Source organism: Erythrolamprus reginae, chromosome 8, assembly GCF_031021105.1.
Source record: "Erythrolamprus reginae isolate rEryReg1 chromosome 8, rEryReg1.hap1, whole genome shotgun sequence".
Taxonomy (NCBI): Eukaryota; Metazoa; Chordata; class Lepidosauria; order Squamata; family Dipsadidae; genus Erythrolamprus; species Erythrolamprus reginae.
The window spans coordinates 29,122,920-29,140,297 of record NC_091957.1 but is presented as its reverse complement, the minus strand read 5'-3'; the positions used below and the strand labels follow the sequence as shown (position 1 = coordinate 29,140,297).

Sequence of the window (17,378 nt, the reverse complement as noted above, 5' to 3'; positions counted from 1 at the left end):
GCCATTTCCAGCCTCCAGAGGGCCTCTGGGGGGGCAGAGGAAGCTGTTTTCGCCCTCCCCAGGCATTGAATTATGGGTTGTTGGGCACTCACACATGCGTGATAGCATGCACTTATGCTCTTTTGGCACCTGAAGAAAAAAATAGAATTTCTGTAGTTCAGGGTTGAACTGTGGCATTCTTGGTGCTGTCTAACCTTGATTGTTGGCTTGTAGACATTTCATTACTGAGCTAGGTAACCTCATCAATGCAAATCACATTAATCAAGGTGAGTGACAAGCACTGATGATGTTATCTGTTAGATAGCAAAACAACTGCAAGTAAACAATCAAGTTTGGAGAGCATCAAGAATTCCAAAAATATGTGAGCTGAGACTTTTGGGTGGTGATGTCATCAGCAATGTTTTGGCATTTGACGGCTCCGTGCAGAAACATCTAAAATCTTGGGCCCTCCAAATCCTTTTTGTGCAGATTCTTAAAAGCCATGTTTCGCTTCCTTGCATTTTATAGCCAAATTCTGAGGTATCAGAGCTGTAGAAACAGAATAATGGTTTTCCACCTTCCTCAACTTGATTTCCTGTGGTGTTATTTTAATCAATCAAGGATTGCCAATTGTTAGTAAACAGCATCTGGATCATGCTGCTCTTCACGCTTTTTCTAATTTTATTAGGCCTGAGTGAAAATGGACTACCTGGATCAGCAGGAATTCCAGGTGTCAAAGGTCAACGAGGTGACCCCAGTTTCCAGGGTGGAGCTCCTGGCCTTCGTGGATTAAAAGGACCCGCAGGAGAAATGGGTAAATAATAGAAGTTGTAAGAGAGAGAATACTATAGTTGAATAGCATTGAGAGCTTTAACAGCATTCAAATGATCATGAATAATGTCAAGAATTATTAAGATGGAGATGAACCTGATTCAGCTCTTACCTGAACTTCTGAACTTCTCATGAAAATATCCAAAGGACTTCTTTATTCGCCACTGCAAAAGAAGTCACACGAAACTTATAGGACTGTTGTCATACCAGTATGATAAAGCCAAGTATTTAATATTCAAATATGAAATGTTTGATTCTGATAGATTATTTACTACAGTTTTTTATACCCAAAAGGGAAACTAGGGTTCCCCTTTCCCATCCACAATTAACTTTTTACATGGAAAGATTTTAAATTTGCTAAGAATGAGGAAAATACCTTCTTTGGAGGGTTCAGATAAATTTACTTGCAGAATTAATCTTGTAAAAATGCAAGCTCAATGCCTTGTGATAACATCCATATTGATGTACAGATGTGATCTGCCATTTCTTCTTTCAGGGTTTCTTTTCCCTTCTTTTCTTTTTGGCCTAAACCTGTGGTGGCGAACCTATGGAATGTGCACCGAAATCAGCACACGGAGAATAGAATGGAATGGAATGGAATAGAATAGAATAGAGAACAGAATAGAATAGAACAGAACAGAATAGAATAGAATTCTTTATTGGCCAATTTGTCTTGGTGCATATGCTCTCAGTGTACATAAAAGAAAAGATACATTTGTCAAGAATCATGAGGTTCAACACTTAATGATTGTCATAAGGTACAAATAAACAACCAGGAAACAATCTATATCAATACAAATCGCAAGGATACAAGCAACATGTTACAGTCATATAGTCATAAGTGGGACGAAATGGGTGATACCGTGTTTCCCCGATAGTAAGGCAGTGTCTTACTATCTTTTTACCCCCCAAAGCCCCACTGTGTCTTACTTTGGGGGTATGTCTTACATTGTCCCGGGCACCCGGGGCCGGCTCGTCTTCGGGCTGCTCCTGATCGGCAACCTGGACCCGTCGCCTTCTTCCAAGCTCTCCAGCGTCCAGCGGCGCCGACAAAGAGACGTCCAAAGGCGCACCCTTGAAGCTCAGCGACATCGGCGCCGAGGACAAGTCCAGCTTCAAGCCTTACGGAGGGAGCTCGGGCGGTGGCGAGAAGACGGGATTCCGGGTGCTGAGCGCCACCCGCCCGCCGTTCATGCCAAGGACAGGCAGCCCCAGTTCCAGTGCCTCGGCCTGCTCGCCCGGCCTCTTTCCCGGCGGGGAGAGCAAAGGCGGCGGCGGGAGTAGCGGAGGCAAGGCGGAGGAGAAAGAAGCGGCGGATAGCTGGCGAGCCCGGGTAGCTCATGCTGGCCGGCGGCGGCAGCGGGAAAACGGTCTGGCCCGGCTTGTAAGGGGAGACGGGCGCCACCAAGCCGGCAGAGCCCCGCCTTGGAGCCCTTGTGGCTTTGGCTCAGCTCGGCGGAGAGGCCGCTGGAAGAAGCCAAACGGGACGCGCCGTCGGATGTGCCCTTGCCCCTTGGCTTCTTCCAGCGGCCTCTCCACCGAGCTGAGCCAAAGCCACGAGGGCTCCAAGGCGGGGCTCTGCCGGCTTGGTGGCGCCCGTCTCCCCTTACAAGCCGGGCCAGACCGTTTTCCCGTGGCCGCCGCCGGCCAGCATGAGCTACCCGGGCTTGTTAGCCGGAGCGTACGCCGGCTACCCCCCGCAGTTCCTGCCGCCGGGCATGGTGCTCGACCCCAGCAAAGCCGGCGGCGGGAGCAGCGGCAAAGTGGCGGGGTCCAGCCCTCTAGCCGGCGCCTCGCCAGCTATCCGCCGCTTCTTTATTCTCCGCCTCGCCTCCGCTACTCCCGCCGCCGCCTTTGCTCTCCCCGCCGGGCAAGAGGCCGGGCGAGCAGGTCGAGGCGCTGGAACTGGGGCTGCCTGTCCTTGGCGTGAACGGCGGGCGGGTGGCGCTCAGCACCCGGAATCCCGTCTTCTCGCCACAGCCCGAGCTCCCTCCGTAAGGCTTGAAGCTGGACTTGTCCTCGGTGCCGATGCTCCCACTCGTGCCGCAGCCAGAGCCGCGCCGCTTCGGCCAGGGCCGCCTCCTCGCCCGCCGGGTGGCCCAAGCTCTGGGTGCAGCGCGCCACTGCCAGCTGGCACCAGGCTGCGTAAGGGAGACTCTCCTGGGCGCGCAGCTCCCTCGCTTTTAGTACCGTGTTTCCCCGAAAGTAAGACATATGTCTTACTTTCGGTGTATGGCTTATATTAACCAACCCCCCTGAAACCCCCCATATGTCTTACAATCGGGGGGGTCTTACTATCGGGGAAACACGGTAGGGATAATGGGAAAAAACTAGTAGAAATAGTAGTGCAGACATTTTTTACATTTTTTAAATTTATTTTTAATTCCAAGACAAGACAAAGACACATACAAAAACACACAACACAAAAAGGAGCCCAAGCTGCTCCATACTTTTTAGAAGTCTAAGAAATTTAAATGCAAGTCTTGTATACATATTAAGAAAAGGTGATAAAAAGAAATAGTGAAAAGAATAAAAAGTATAAAATAGTTGATTACATGACCTTGGGACACAGCAATGGTCATAAGTCTAAACCAATTGTCAAGCAGCTGAATTTTAATCACATGATTATGGGGACAGTGCAAAGGTCGTAACTGGGAAAAAACCAGAGGATAAAAAATGTCCACCCAGACTCAGACACAAACACCTAAAATGCTTGTACACTAATGCACAAAGCTTGGGGAACAAACAAGCCGAACTAGAATTACTAATGCATGAGGGCCAATACAATCTAATTGGTATTACAGAAACATGGTGGGACAAATCACACGACTGGAACACACAGATAAAGGGCTACAATCTCTTCAAGAAAAACAGGTCAAACAAGAAAGGAGGTGGAGTTGCACTATACATAAAAGACCAGTACACCGCCACTGAGCTATATCAATCCAAAGACGATAACCCCCTAGAAATCATATGGGTTAACATAAAAGAAAAAAAGGGCAATATTACAATTGGAGTATACTACAGGCCACCAAACCAAACAGATACAATGGATAACCTCTTTTCAACCCAACTATCAGCAATATGCAACAAGCACAGCACAACAATAATGGGGGACTTTAACTGCCCCAACATTAACTGGGGGAAAAACTCAGCACCAAGTGGAAAGTCTGACAGATTTCTCACCAGCCTCGCCGATAATTTCTAACTCAAAAAGTGGAAACGGGAACCAGAGGGACTGCAATACTAGACCTAATTCTAACAAACAAGGAAGAAATGATAGAATAGAAGAAGAAGGGACGCTAGGTGAGAGTGACCATATCATCCTAAAATTCAACGTTGTGCAATCACTAACTACAACACCCAACTCCATTACAGTCCCAGACTTCAGAAAAGTGGACTTTAACAAGTTCAGAGCGAACCTGAAAAATAAACCCTGGAAGGAACTTCTAACTTTCATCAGGCATGGGGGAACTGAGACATCTCCCCCGGGCATATACAATTTATGAATGGTATGTCTGTATGTATGTTTGTTTAGAAAATGGGGCTTTTTAAATATTTTTAAACTGTAATTTAGATTTGTTGCAAATTGTTTCACTTTGTTGTGAGCCGCCCCGAGTCTGCGGAGAGGGGCGGCATACAAATCTAAATAATAAATAAATAAATAATAAATAAATAAAGAGTAAATCCACACAGGAAGCCTGGAAGCCCTAAAAAACACTATCATTGAGGCCCAAAACAATTCAATCCCCAAGAAAAAGAAAAGCAGAAAAACTAAAATGAAACCAGCATGGCTAAACAAGGACCTCGCAAATAATGTAAAAGAAAAAAAAGCCAAATACAAAAAATGGAAAGAAGGACTCATAAACAAGGTGGAATATCAGCAAACAGTTCGAACCTGCAAACAAAAAATAAGAACAGCAAAAGCTCAAAACGAAAAATTTCTCGCAATGAAAGTTAATGACAACAAAAAATGTTTCCTCCATCACATAAACAACAAGAAGAAAATCAAGAAAACAGTCACTATACTAAAAAATAAAGATGGTAATAAAATCACAGACAACAGAGATAAAGCACAGCTGCTCAATGCCTACTTTACATCAGTCTTCACACATAATGGAACCACCAACCAACCAACCTACAACTTAACTGCAATAAACAGCCCCGGAAATGAACTCAACGCAGATAAAGCTACTATTAGGGACTACTTGTGGGAGCTCAATGAGTACAAATCACCGACACCTGACGGACTTCACCCCAGAGTCCTAAAAGAACTGGCAGCCACCATAGCAGAACCTCTTCTCCTCATCTACCAAAAATCTACCAAAAATCTTGGGCCACTGGAGACCTACCAGATGACTGGAAATGAGCTGATGTAGTTCCCATCCACAAAAAAGGTAAAAAAACGGATCCAGACAACTACAGACCTATTAGTCTGACTTCAATACCTTGAAAAATACTAGAGAAAATAATAAAAAAAACCAGCTTTGCCACTATCTGGAAACAAACAGGATAATATCCAACAGCCAACACGGGTTTGTCAGAAACAAATCATGCCAAACCAATCTCATATCCTTTTTCAACACCATAACCAAATCAGTAGACCAGCGCAACATAGTGGACCTCATATACTTAGACTTCAGCAAAGCTTTCGATAAAGTTGACTACAATCTCCTAATCAACAAATTGGAAAAAGCAGGGTAGATTACAACACATGCAGATGGATTAACAGTTGGCTGACCAACCGCACCCAACGAGTTGTCCTCAACGGTTCCAAATCCACAGGGAAGAACGTAGGCAGTGGGGTACCACAGGGTTCTGTCCTGGGCCCTGTGCTCTTCAACATTTTCATCAATGACCTGGATGAAGGAATAGAAGGGCAACTAATCAAATTTGCAGACAACACCAAGCTGGCAGGGATAGCCAATACCCTTGAAGACAGGCTCAAATTACAGAAAGACCTGGACAGACTAACACAGTGGGCCCATACCAACAAAATGATGTTCAACATCGACAAGAGCAAAGTCCTTCACCTAGGTAAAAAAAAACCTGGACACACATACAGTCTGGAAGAAACCCCTCTTAGCAGTAGCAACTGCGAAAGAGATCTCAGAGTCTTGCCAACAAATGTGCAGCAGCGGCCAAAAAAGCCAATACAATCCTAAGCTGCATCAACAGGGGAATACACTCCAAGAACAAAGAAGTCTTAATACCACTCTACTACGCACTGGTCAGACCACACCTGGAGTACTGTATTCAGTTCTGGTCACCACACTTCAAAAGAGACATTGAAACTCTGGAGAAGGTGCAGAAAAGAGCAACCCAAATGATTAGGGGACTAGAAACCAAGACTTACGAAGAGAGACTGCGGGAACTGGGCATGGATAGCCTAGAGAAAAGGAGGGCCAGAGTGGACATGATAGCAGTCTACAGGTATATGAGGGGTTGCCACAGAGAGGAGGGGATCACTTTATTCTCCAGGGCACCAGAGGACCGGACGAGGAACAACAGCTGGAAGCTGACCAAGGAGAGATTCAACCTGGAAATAAGGAAGAACTTCCTGATGGTCAGAACGATCAACCAGTGGAACAACCTACCAGTGGATGTTGTGAACTCCAATACTCTGGACATTTTTAAGAGGAGATTGGACTGCCATTTGGCTGGGGTGCTATAGGGTTCCTGCTTAGGCAGGGGGTTGGACTTGATGACCTGCATGGTCCCTTTCAACTCTAAGAATAAATAAATAAAATAAATAAAAATCACCAGTGCGCCACCACAGCTCTTCAAATGCCAATCTAAATCCAACTCTACTTGCGCCTTGTTGAGACAGTAGACAATTGTTGGGATAACATATGTAGTTGAGAATGGAAGCCCTGACTGGCTGTTGATGGAGGAGGAAAGATCATAAGCTGTAGTAAGTAACATGCAAGCTCTTTCCTGAGTTCCATTTAGCCATGTTTTCTTCTTCGATACTCCATTGCATTCTCTTTTTTCCTGTGCCTGATTCTCCTCCCAGAGCTTGAATGTGTGTAGCTCCTCTGAGTATGCCTAGTTAGGACTTGGCTTCCTTTTTTTGAGGGGGAGAGAGAGAGAGAGATTATCCAGGGATGCTGATTCTTACCGTAGCAGAATTGTTCTTCTTCTTCTTCTCCTCCCCCCCCCTCCTTTTTTCTGCCTTTCTTCTTCCTTCTCCTTTACCATTTCAGGTGTCAAAAGGTCTGGTTCTTGTACTTCTGGCGGCCCAAATAGGGTGCCTTTGATGTTGTCACTCCATCATTTGCCTCGTGGCCTTTTGTTGGCCTTTTCCTCTTAGCAGAATCAGCAGTTTCAAATTCAACACTTAGTCAATTAATGTGCATTCCAGACTTTTTTTCTCCTCTATAGCAATACAGAGCCTGGGAAAGTTTGCTTATGTCATTGTAGGTCTTCCTGGAAGCCCAGGTTTCATGGGTGCTCAAGGCCCCCCTGGTATCTCTGTGCCTTCAAACATTCCTGGGAAGCCTGGTGATGCCGGACGTCCTGGAGAAGATGGGTCGCCAGGTATTTATTTTTATTTTATTTATTTATTTATTTTGTCCAATACACAATGAGAGTTTTAGTTGGGGTGTGTGTGTGTATGTGTGTGTGTGTGTGTATATATATATATATATATATGTTTTCGTAGATGTTCACGGGTATATGTATGTAGATTGTTCTGAGTTCGGGTTTTGCCCTGTGTAATATTTTGCATCTCTATGCGACATTTCGGTGAAATCACATTCACCATCATCAGGCTGAAGTTTCAAGCTTCGTGCTGTTGTAAAAATGGAATGTTTGCAACTGTCATTTCTTCCTAGTATATAGTTTGGGGGTGGAGATTTGGTTTGAATGTAGCAAATAGATTGGGTGATTATGTTTTAGTGATCTGATTGGTTGGTGGAATCATAATTATTAGAAGGATTGACATGGTGATTATTATGAAGTGTTTTTTTGTTTAAGGCTGGTTTCCAAATCTCTGGTAGGCGGGACGTATCATCTCTTTTATTCATGCAAAGGGGGTGTTTCTCAATCTCTATAGCTTCTAAAGTAATTCTTCTATATAAATTTTCTGTTTTGGAAAGTAATTTAGTTTTTTTAAAGTCAATTTCGTGCCCTGTTTTTTTAATGTGCTGGACAAGGGAGGAAGTCTTTTCTTCTTTTTTAATTGCATTCTTGTGTTCTGCAATGCGTGCACTTACTCTTCAATTGGTTTGTCCAATGTATGTGGCTGCACATGTTTTGCAAGGAATTTCATAGATTCCTTGGTATTCCAATTGGATTTTATCTTTTGGGCTCCTTAGGATATTAGATATTTTTTGGTTAGTGGAAAATGAAGTTTTGATGTTATGTTTGTGCAGAATTTTACTAATTTTGTCTTTGGTGCCCTTGATGTAAGGGAGGATGGTGGTACCATTGTCCTGTTCTTGATCTTGATTTTTGGGGGGTGTCTCTTTTTTGATTAGGTTTGTGATTGTTTTCCTTTCGAATCCATTAGAAATTAATACATCTTTGAGTTTGTTCAATTCAGTTTTTAAGTGCTCATGGTCAGCTAGGCGTTTGGTTCTGGTGATGAGAGTTTTGGCCACTGAGGTGATTTGTGCGGGGTGGTGGTGTGAGTGTGCATTTAGATAACGGTTGGTATGGGTTTTCTTTTGGTAGATAGTGTATCCTAGGGTGCCATTGGGTTTTTTATAGACCAGTACATCTAGAAAGGGAAGTTGATCATTGATTTCTGTTTCCATAGTAAATTGTATTTTGGGGTGTAAGTTATTGAGATGTGTGAGGAAATTGTCTAGTTTTTCCCTTCCATGTGGCCAAATTACAAAAGTATCATCAACATATCTCAGCCAAAGTTTAGGTTTGTGTTTGGATTGCTCTAATACATTATTTTCGAAATATCGAAGAGTAAGTGCACGCATTGCAGAACACAAGAATGCAATTAAAAAAGAAGAAAAGACTTCCTCCCTTGTCCAGCACATTAAAAAAACAGGGCACGAAATTGACTTTGAAAAAACTAAATTACTTTCCAAAACAGAAAATTTATATAGAAGAATTACTTTAGAAGCTATAGAGATTGAGAAACACCCCCTTTGATTTGGAAACCAGCCTTAAACAAAACAACACTTCATAATAATCACCATGTCAATCCTTCTAATAATTATGATTCCACCAACCAATCAGATCACTAAAACATAATCACCCAATCTATTTGCTACATTCAAACCAAATCTCCACCCCCACACTATATACTAGGAAGAAATGACAGTTGCAAACATTCCATTTTTACAACGTCGCATAGACATGCAAAATATTACACAGGGCAAAACCCGAACTCAGAACAATCTACACACACACACACACACACACACACACACATATATATATATACACACACACACATACACACACACACACATATACACATAGTAAAATACATGATGAAGGTTATAGAGGAGATACTCATAGTAAAATATATCTAAGAAAGAATAGAAAAGAAGATATAGTAATAGAACATATCAATGAAAAAATAAAATAAGAGATATAGGAAGGTATAGGAGATATAGGAGAGCAATAAGACAGGGGACGAAAGGAACTCTAGTGCACTTGTACTCACCCCTTACTAACCTCTTAGGAATCTGGATAGGTCAACCGTAGATAATCTAAGGGTAAAGTGTTGGGGGCTTGGGGGTGACACTATGGAGTCCGGTAATGAGTTCCACGCTTCGACAACTCGGTTACTGAAGTCATATTTTTTACAGTCAAGTTTGGAGTGGTTAATATTAAGTTTAAATCTGTTGTGTGCTCCTGTGTTGTTTTGGTTGAAGCTGAAGTAGTTGCCGACAGGCAGGACGTTGCAGCATATGTTCTTGTGGGCAATACTTAAATCTTGTTTAAGGCATCTTAGTTCTAAGATCTCTGGGCCCAGGATTGAAAGTCTAGTCTCGTAGGGTATTCTATTTCAAGTGGAGGAATGAAGGGCTCTTCTGGTGAAGTATCTTTGGACATTTTCAAGGGTGTTAAATGTCTGAGATGTGATCTGGGTTCCAAACAGATGAGCTGTATTCGAGGATGGGTCTGGCAAATGTTTTGTAAGCTCTGGTAAGTAGTGTGAGATTGCCAGAGCAGAAGCTACGTAGGATTAGGTTTATAACTCTTGAAGCCTTCTTGGCTATGTTGTTGCAGTGGGCTTTGACACTTAAATCTTTTGTTATTAGTATACTGAGGTCTTTAACCGAGTGGGGATTATCTGTGATAATTTGATTATTCAGTTCGTATTTGGAGTTCAGATTCTTCTTCCCAATGTGTAGGACAGAGCATTTGCTAGTTAAGATTTGGAGTTGCCATGTGTTAGCCCACTCAGAAACAGAGTTCAAGTCTTTTTGGAGAGTAGTTGTGTTATCGGTGGTGTTGAAGAGTTTTACATCGTCGGCGAAGAGGACATAGTTGCTTGTGATGTAATCACAAAGTTCATTGATGTAAAGAATGAAGAGTGTTGGTCCCAATACACTACCTTGGGGAACACCGCTTTTAACTGGGACGGGGGTGGATATGGTGCTTCCTATTTTGACCACTTGTTGTCTGTTTGACAGGAATGCTGTAATCCAGCTATGGAGGGATCCTGAGATGCCATAGGATTTGAGATTTAGGAGTAGTTTGTCGTGGACCACTGAATCAAAGGCTTTGCAGAAGCCGATATAAATTGCATCTATAGATTTCCCTTGATCTAGATGAGTTGTCCATATATTTTTGCAGTGGAGGAGCTGCAGGTTGCAGGATAGTTTTTTTCTGAAACCAAATTGTTCGTTAGAGAGCAAATTATTAGTTTCTAGATGAAGAGTAATTGATTTGTTTATAATTGATTCCATGACTTTGCATGGGACGCAGCATAGTGAAATTGGTCTGTAGTTATCGACAGGAGAGGGGTCTCCTTTTTTTGAAGATGGGGATGACCATTGCTTTCGACCATAGCTTAGGAATTGTGCTGGTTCTTAAGGATTTTTCGAAAATTATGCTTAGTGGTTCAGCTATGGCAGAAGAGAGCTTTTTTAGGAAGTAAGCACATAGACCATCTGGTCCAACTGATAGAGAATTATGCTTAGTGGTTCAGCTATGGCAGGAGAGCTTTTTTAGGAAGTAAGCACATAGACCATCTGGTCCGACTGATAGAGAGCTGGGGGTTGGTTTTTAGGGGAAGATCTCATTTACAAACCTGCTGGCATAGCATGTGCAGGCTTGACTTAAACATATGTGAACCTAAGCACAGAGGCTAAAAAGTCATGATTTTAATGGCCTAAAGCAAGTAGGGGTTGCCTCTCCCGCCACTACCAGTGCATTTTGTGCACAGCATTGCATCTCCGGCATGTGTGCATGTCCGTCTGAATGAGATTTTGCTTCTGTGCATGCACAGGAAGCAAAATCTTGTGAGGGGACATGTGCATGTTCAGAAGCAAAATCTCACTTGGACGCGCACGCATGCTGGAGACATGGAGTTGTGCATGCAGCTCAATTTTCACTATCAGTGTGATGGCATCGGCATTATGGGTAGGAGTCTGCGGAGAGGGGCGGCATACAAATCCAATAAATAAATAAATTAAATAAATAAACAAACAAACAAACAAACAAACCTGCTACTGGTCTAGAGCAGGCATGACAAAGTCTGGCCCACGTGGTCCTTAGATCTGGCCCATGCGGGCACCTTAGAAACAAAAAAGGACTGGCCCTCGGTAGCTCTGCTAGCAAAAACGGAGCTTGGGAGGGCTGCGTGTGTTCCTCCTGGGCTCCATTTTCAGCTGTGCCAGCCTCCTGCCGCTCTCTGCCTGTGAAAACAGAGATGGGAGGCCACAGATCCCCCCGACATTGGTGACATCAAGCTGGTCATGCCCACCCTCTCACCAAGGTCAAACACAACCCTGATGCAGTCCTCAATAAATCGAGTTTGATACTCTTGATGTAGAGTAGTGGCAAATTCAGCCAATTGTCTAATATGGCCCACCAGCAGCCCATGCAGCTAGTAGCAAATCCTGCCCAAAAAGAGACCAATGTGGTGAGGCACTAGCAGCCTGTGCAGCTGGCACCTGAGTTGGACAGTAAGGAGGCTGGCGAAGACTCAGTGCCAGAGGCAGAGGTTCAGCCAGGGACTTTGTCACCTCCAGCATTTCACATCATTGATGAGGAAGGAGGAGGCTCTTCTTAATGAATGGGCACACAGAGCTGCAAAAAGACAGGAATGGTTCAAGAGGAGGTCTCCTTGGGAGTAAGGCTTGGGGATAATTGGCCACTCCCCTAGGCTACTTAAGGGATGACAGCAAAAACTCTAGTTCAGGTGCCTTCGTGGTCTGAAAACATCCGCTCAGCTTATTTGTTTTAGCTTTCTTCCTGCAGACTGCTTCTAGGCATTTTGCCAAACCTTGTAAGCTTCTTGAGATATCTATGACTAATTGCTTAGACTTAAATTATGTCTTCATGGACTTCTGCTAGCTATTAATGCTGTTTAATTAACAGCTGGTTTTTCAGGAAAAGAGTGCTTTAACTTGTGTTTGTGTGGGTCAACTACTAAGCAAGTTTATTAGTAGTCATTCATTGAAATAGGTCTGAATAAACTGCATGTGTCCTACATTCTTTCTGGTCCATAGCTGGGGTAGCACATTGTCATGATTGAATACACTCTTTTTTAAAAAAAAACACACCATGAAACATTACTTTAAAACATAAAAAAGAGGATAACTTTTTAACTTTAAAAAAGAAATAACTTTAACAAGATTTCAGCACGTTTTTGCTTCCTGCACATGCTGGGGACATGTGCACACTCACGCAAGACAACCAAAGCTGCAAACGCAGCACACCAGTAGCGGCAGGGATGGCAATTCACCCCTGTAACACATGGACACAATTTCAGCATTCGGAGCTACTGGAATGAGTTAAGCAGAGCTCCCAGCAGACCAAAGACGCAGTGGCAACAACGTCCCCTTGGTGGTTTTTTGCCCAGGCTTCCAAGGACCTCCCGGGCCACCAGGACCACTGGGCCCAGCCTTCAATCAAGGTGATCGAGGTGATCCAGGACCCACCGGTCCTTCGGGCTTCCCAGGCCTCAAAGGCGATGCAGGCATCCCTGGACTTAGTGGAGTCCCTGGTGCATCAGGTTTCAAAGGTGAGGAGATGTAATGGAATATAGTCTGGATTCCCATGGGGGGGGCGCATCCTGGGATGAGCAAGAGACAATGACGTTTAGATAGTTTGTATGGGAGAAACAGAGTGAAGACAGTTCCTCTCTAGGTATTCTCAATATATGTTTAATTGTGTAAATAATAACTTTGTATTTACCAACACAGAATTTTTTTTAATTTCTTCAAAGATACTTATTTAAAAGATATAAATATTTATTTATTTCTCAGTAAATATAAATTTAACACAAAAAATAATTTGTCATGAAAGTGACTGCCTGTAAAGGCTCCTGGATTGGGTCTGAAAGGCAAAAGTGTAAGCAGTATACTCCATCTTATATTTGGATAGACCAGGTTGCCCTGATAAAACAATTCCTAATGGTGTAAGTAGTTTGCTTAAGTTTGGCAAGATTCTGTCTATGGGTGAGGAACAATAAAGGAAACTGCTGAGAAGAGCTTTCTTCATTTTTGGAGCATGACAGATATTGTTAAGGTTTTATCCTAGTTGGTGGGAGTTGTTTCTCAAGGGGCAAAGAGAAAATATTTGCCACAAACTCCACAAGGTGTCAGGGAGGGCATCCAGCTAGTAAATACTCAGCTCCATTCGATCACCCCAACTCTACTCTGAATTAAGGAGTTACAAGAGTAATTTAAAGGGAATTTATCCTCAAATTGGGGGTCCATACTGAGGGTTTGAGGAGAAGCACAAATCCCCATTTATTTGTCATACAGTCTGTCAAGGTAGATCTCAAGGCAACTTTGGTGTTTGCCAATTTTTTTCTGAAAGGGAAAGCTGCTGAGTTTGATGAATTTTTAGTCCTGCCTAATTTAGAAGCCAACCTCTGGATCTTTCTCTTTTCCTTCTCAGGATTTAGAGGGGACCCAGGTTTCATGGGAATGCCTGGGAAAGATGGACCGCTGGGTGATCTAGGTTTCCCTGGGCCAAAAGGCAAAGCGGGCCTTCCAGGTAAGTTGTGGAAAAATGCACGTAACTCCAGATCCAATCATACAGGCAATGCTCAATTTACAACAGAGCATATAGCAATTGTTTGAAGTTATGATTAACCTTCCCGCTTCCAAAGTTACAGTGGCCTCACTCCCTGCAATCACACAATCCCATTTTAGGCTCTTGACAACTAGTACCCATTTATAGCATCCAGTGGTCATATGACCATGTTATAAAACAGGGGTCTCCAACCTTGACAACTTTAAGACTTGTGGGCTTCAACTTCCAGAATTGGCTGGAAGCTGGCTGAGGAACTCTGGGAGTTGAAGTCCAGAAGTCTTAAAGTTGCTAAGGTTTGCTTCTGATTTTCAACAAAACCAGCCCTTAGCACCGATCTCTGGGGTGGCAGAGGGTCGGAATATCCCGGTGTTGCTGGGGAGAGGTAGATATGGCGGGAGCCACGGAGTTAGCCATTCCAGGGGAACGAGGGATCGCTGTCTAATAACTATTCGTTGTTCCGGCTCCGTGAGCTCAACCCAGGGCACTGGTGATGAGTGTAACTCTGGCCCTGGGCTCAGGTTGCTGCTGCTCAATGCCAGGTCGGTGGTAAATAAAGCTCTCCTCATCCGGGATTTAATCCTGGATGAGGAGGCCGACCTGGCATGTGTAACTGAAACCTGGCTGGGCCCGGAGGGAGGAGTTCCTCTCTCGGAAATCTGCCCAGCTGGGTTTCAGATATGGCATCAACCTCGACCCCAGGGAAGGGGGGGAGGAGTGGCCATTATAGCCAGGGAGAGCCTTTGCCTGCGTAGGCTCGTTGCTCCGGAGATTGCAGGTTGCGAGTCCCTCCTTGTGAAGTTGGACTTAGGGGTTCAGGTGGGCTTGCTTCTCACGTGCCTGCCTCCCAGCTGCGTGTCAAAAGCCCTGCCTGTGCTGCTCGAGGAGGTAGCCGGGCTGGCGGTGGAGTTCCCCGGACTTATTGTCCTGGGGGACTTCAACCTGCCGTCGCTCGGCGAAACCTCTGGGTTGGCACAGGAGTTCATGGCCACCATGACAGCCATGGACCTGACTCAAGTAGTACAGGGTCCGACTCACGAGGGAGGGCACACACCTGACATGGTATTCCTTTCCGAGCAATTGAGTAATGGTCTGAGACTAAGGGGCTTAGAAGCATTGCCTTTGTCATGGTCAGACCATTTCCTACTACGGCTTGACTTCCTGGCTCCAATCCTTCCTCGCAGGGAGGCGGAACCAATTAAGATGTTCCGCCCCAGACGCCTGATGGACCCAGAGGGCTTTCAGACGGCGCTTGGGGTTATTCCAGAGGCACTCGTCCACAGTTCGGCGGAGTCTCTTGCGGAGGCCTGGAACAAGGCTGCAGCAGAGGCTCTTGACCGGATTGCGCCTTTGCGACCTCTCCGTGGCACTAGACCCCATAGAGCTCCATGGTTCAACGAGGAGCTCCGGGAGTTGAAACGCCAGAAGAGACGTCTAGAGAAGCGATGGAGGAAGAGTAGGTCTAAATCTGATCAAACACTTGTAAGAGCTTTTATTAAGACTTACAAAGTGGCGCTCAAGGCGGCAAGATGCGCGTACCATGCCGCTTTGATTGCATCAGCGGAATCCCGCCCGGCCGCTCTGTTTAGGGTGACCCGCTCCCTTCTCAACCAGGGGGGAGTTGGGGAGCCCTTGCAGAGCAGTGCCGAGGATTTTAACACGTTTTTCGCTGATAAAATCGCTCAGATCCGGGCCGACCTCGACTCCAATTGGAAAACAGAGTTGACTGACAACGAGTCAGTCGAGGTGACTGGGGCACGTAGTTGTCCACCTGTCTGGGAAGAGTTTGATCTGGTGACACCTGATGAATTGGACAAGGCCATTGGAGCTGTGAGTTCCACCACCTGTTTACTGGATCCATGTCCCTCCTGGCTGGTCTTGGCCAGCAGGGAGGTGACACGGAGCTGGGTCCAGGAGGTTACCAACGCTTCCTTGGGGAGGGGAGTTTTTCCAACACTCTATAAAGAGGCGCTCGTGCGCCCCCTCCTCAAGAAGCCTTCCCTGGACCCAGCCGTACTTAATAACTATCGTCCAGTCTCCAACCTTCCCTTTATGGGGAAGGTTGTTGAGAAGGTGGTGGCGCTCCAGCTCCAACGGTCATTGGAAGAAGCCGATTATCTAGGTCCCCAGCAGTCGGGTTTCAGGCCCGGTTACAGCACGGAAACTGCTTTGGTCGCGTTGATGGATGATCTCTGGCGGGCCTGGGACAGGGGTTTATCCTCTGTCCTGGTGCTTCTTGACCTCTCAGCGGCTTTCGATACCATCGACCATGGTATCCTTCTGCACCGGCTGGAGGGGTTGGGGGTGGGAGGCACTGTTCTCCAGTGGTTCTGCTCCTACCTCTCCGGTCGGTCGCAGTCGGTGTTAGGGGGGGGGTCAGAGGTCGACTCCAAGGTCTCTCCCTTGTGGGGTGCCTCAGGGGTCGGTCCTCTCCCCCCTGCTATTTAATATCTACATGAAACCGCTGGGTGAGTTCATCCAAGGGCATGGGGTGAGGTATCATCAGTACGCTTATGATACCCAGCTTTACATCTCCACCCCATGTCCAGTCAACGAAGCAGTGGAAATGATGTGCCGGTGTCTGGAGGCTGTTGGGGCCTGGATGGGTGTCAACAGACTCAAACTCAACCCGGATAAGATCGTGCAGAATGCAGCTGCGAGAGCGGTCATGGGCTTACCTAGGTATGCCCATGTTTTCACCATCACTCCACAGTCTGCATTGGCTGCCGATCAATTTCCGGTCACAATTCAAAGTGTTGGTTATGACCTTTAAAGCCCTTCATGGCACTGGACCAGAATATCTCCGAGACCGCCTTCTGCCGCACGAATCCCAGCGACCGATTATGTCCCACAGAGTGGGCCTTCTCCGGGTCCCGTCAACTAAACAATGTCAGTTGGCGGGCCCCAGGGGAAGAGCCTTCTCTGTGGCGGCCCCGACTCTCTGGAACCAACTCCCCCCAGAGATTAGAACTGCCCCTACTCTCCCTGCCTTCCGTAAGCTCCTTAAAACCCACCTTTGTCGTCAGGCATGGGGGAACTGAAACACCTCCCCCGGGCATGTACAATTTATGCATGGTATGTTTGTGTGTGTGTTTGTTAGTAAAATGGGGTTCTTTTTTAAATATTTTAAATTATATTTGGATTTGTTATGAATTGTTGTGTCGTGCTGTGAGCCGCCCCGAGTCTGCGGAGAGGGGCGGCATACAAATCTAAATAATAAATAAATAAATAAATAAATAAATAAATAAATAAATAAATAGCTTTGCAATCTCCACATTCACTTAACAACTACTACAAAAATGAAGTCATAAAGTCGAGTTGACCACTTGAGTGACCTGCTTTATAGCTGTCATGCTTTACAACCGTGTAATGGGCAGGTTCTATTA

At 45.2% G+C, this 17,378-nt stretch overlaps 1 protein-coding gene across 2 annotated transcripts in view; it reads left to right on the top strand.

Annotated features, from left to right (window-relative positions):
* COL4A6 (collagen type IV alpha 6 chain) overlaps nt 1-17,378 on the top strand; it is a 390,567-nt gene that overhangs the window by 353,085 nt on the left and 20,104 nt on the right. For both annotated transcript variants that reach the window (XM_070759516.1, XM_070759518.1), the window contains 4 exons: nt 668-793; nt 7,234-7,350; nt 12,815-12,976; nt 13,858-13,956. In XM_070759516.1, the coding sequence (XP_070615617.1) occupies nt 668-793; nt 7,234-7,350; nt 12,815-12,976; nt 13,858-13,956 (504 nt within the window). The remainder of the gene's footprint in view (nt 1-667; nt 794-7,233; nt 7,351-12,814; nt 12,977-13,857; nt 13,957-17,378) is intronic.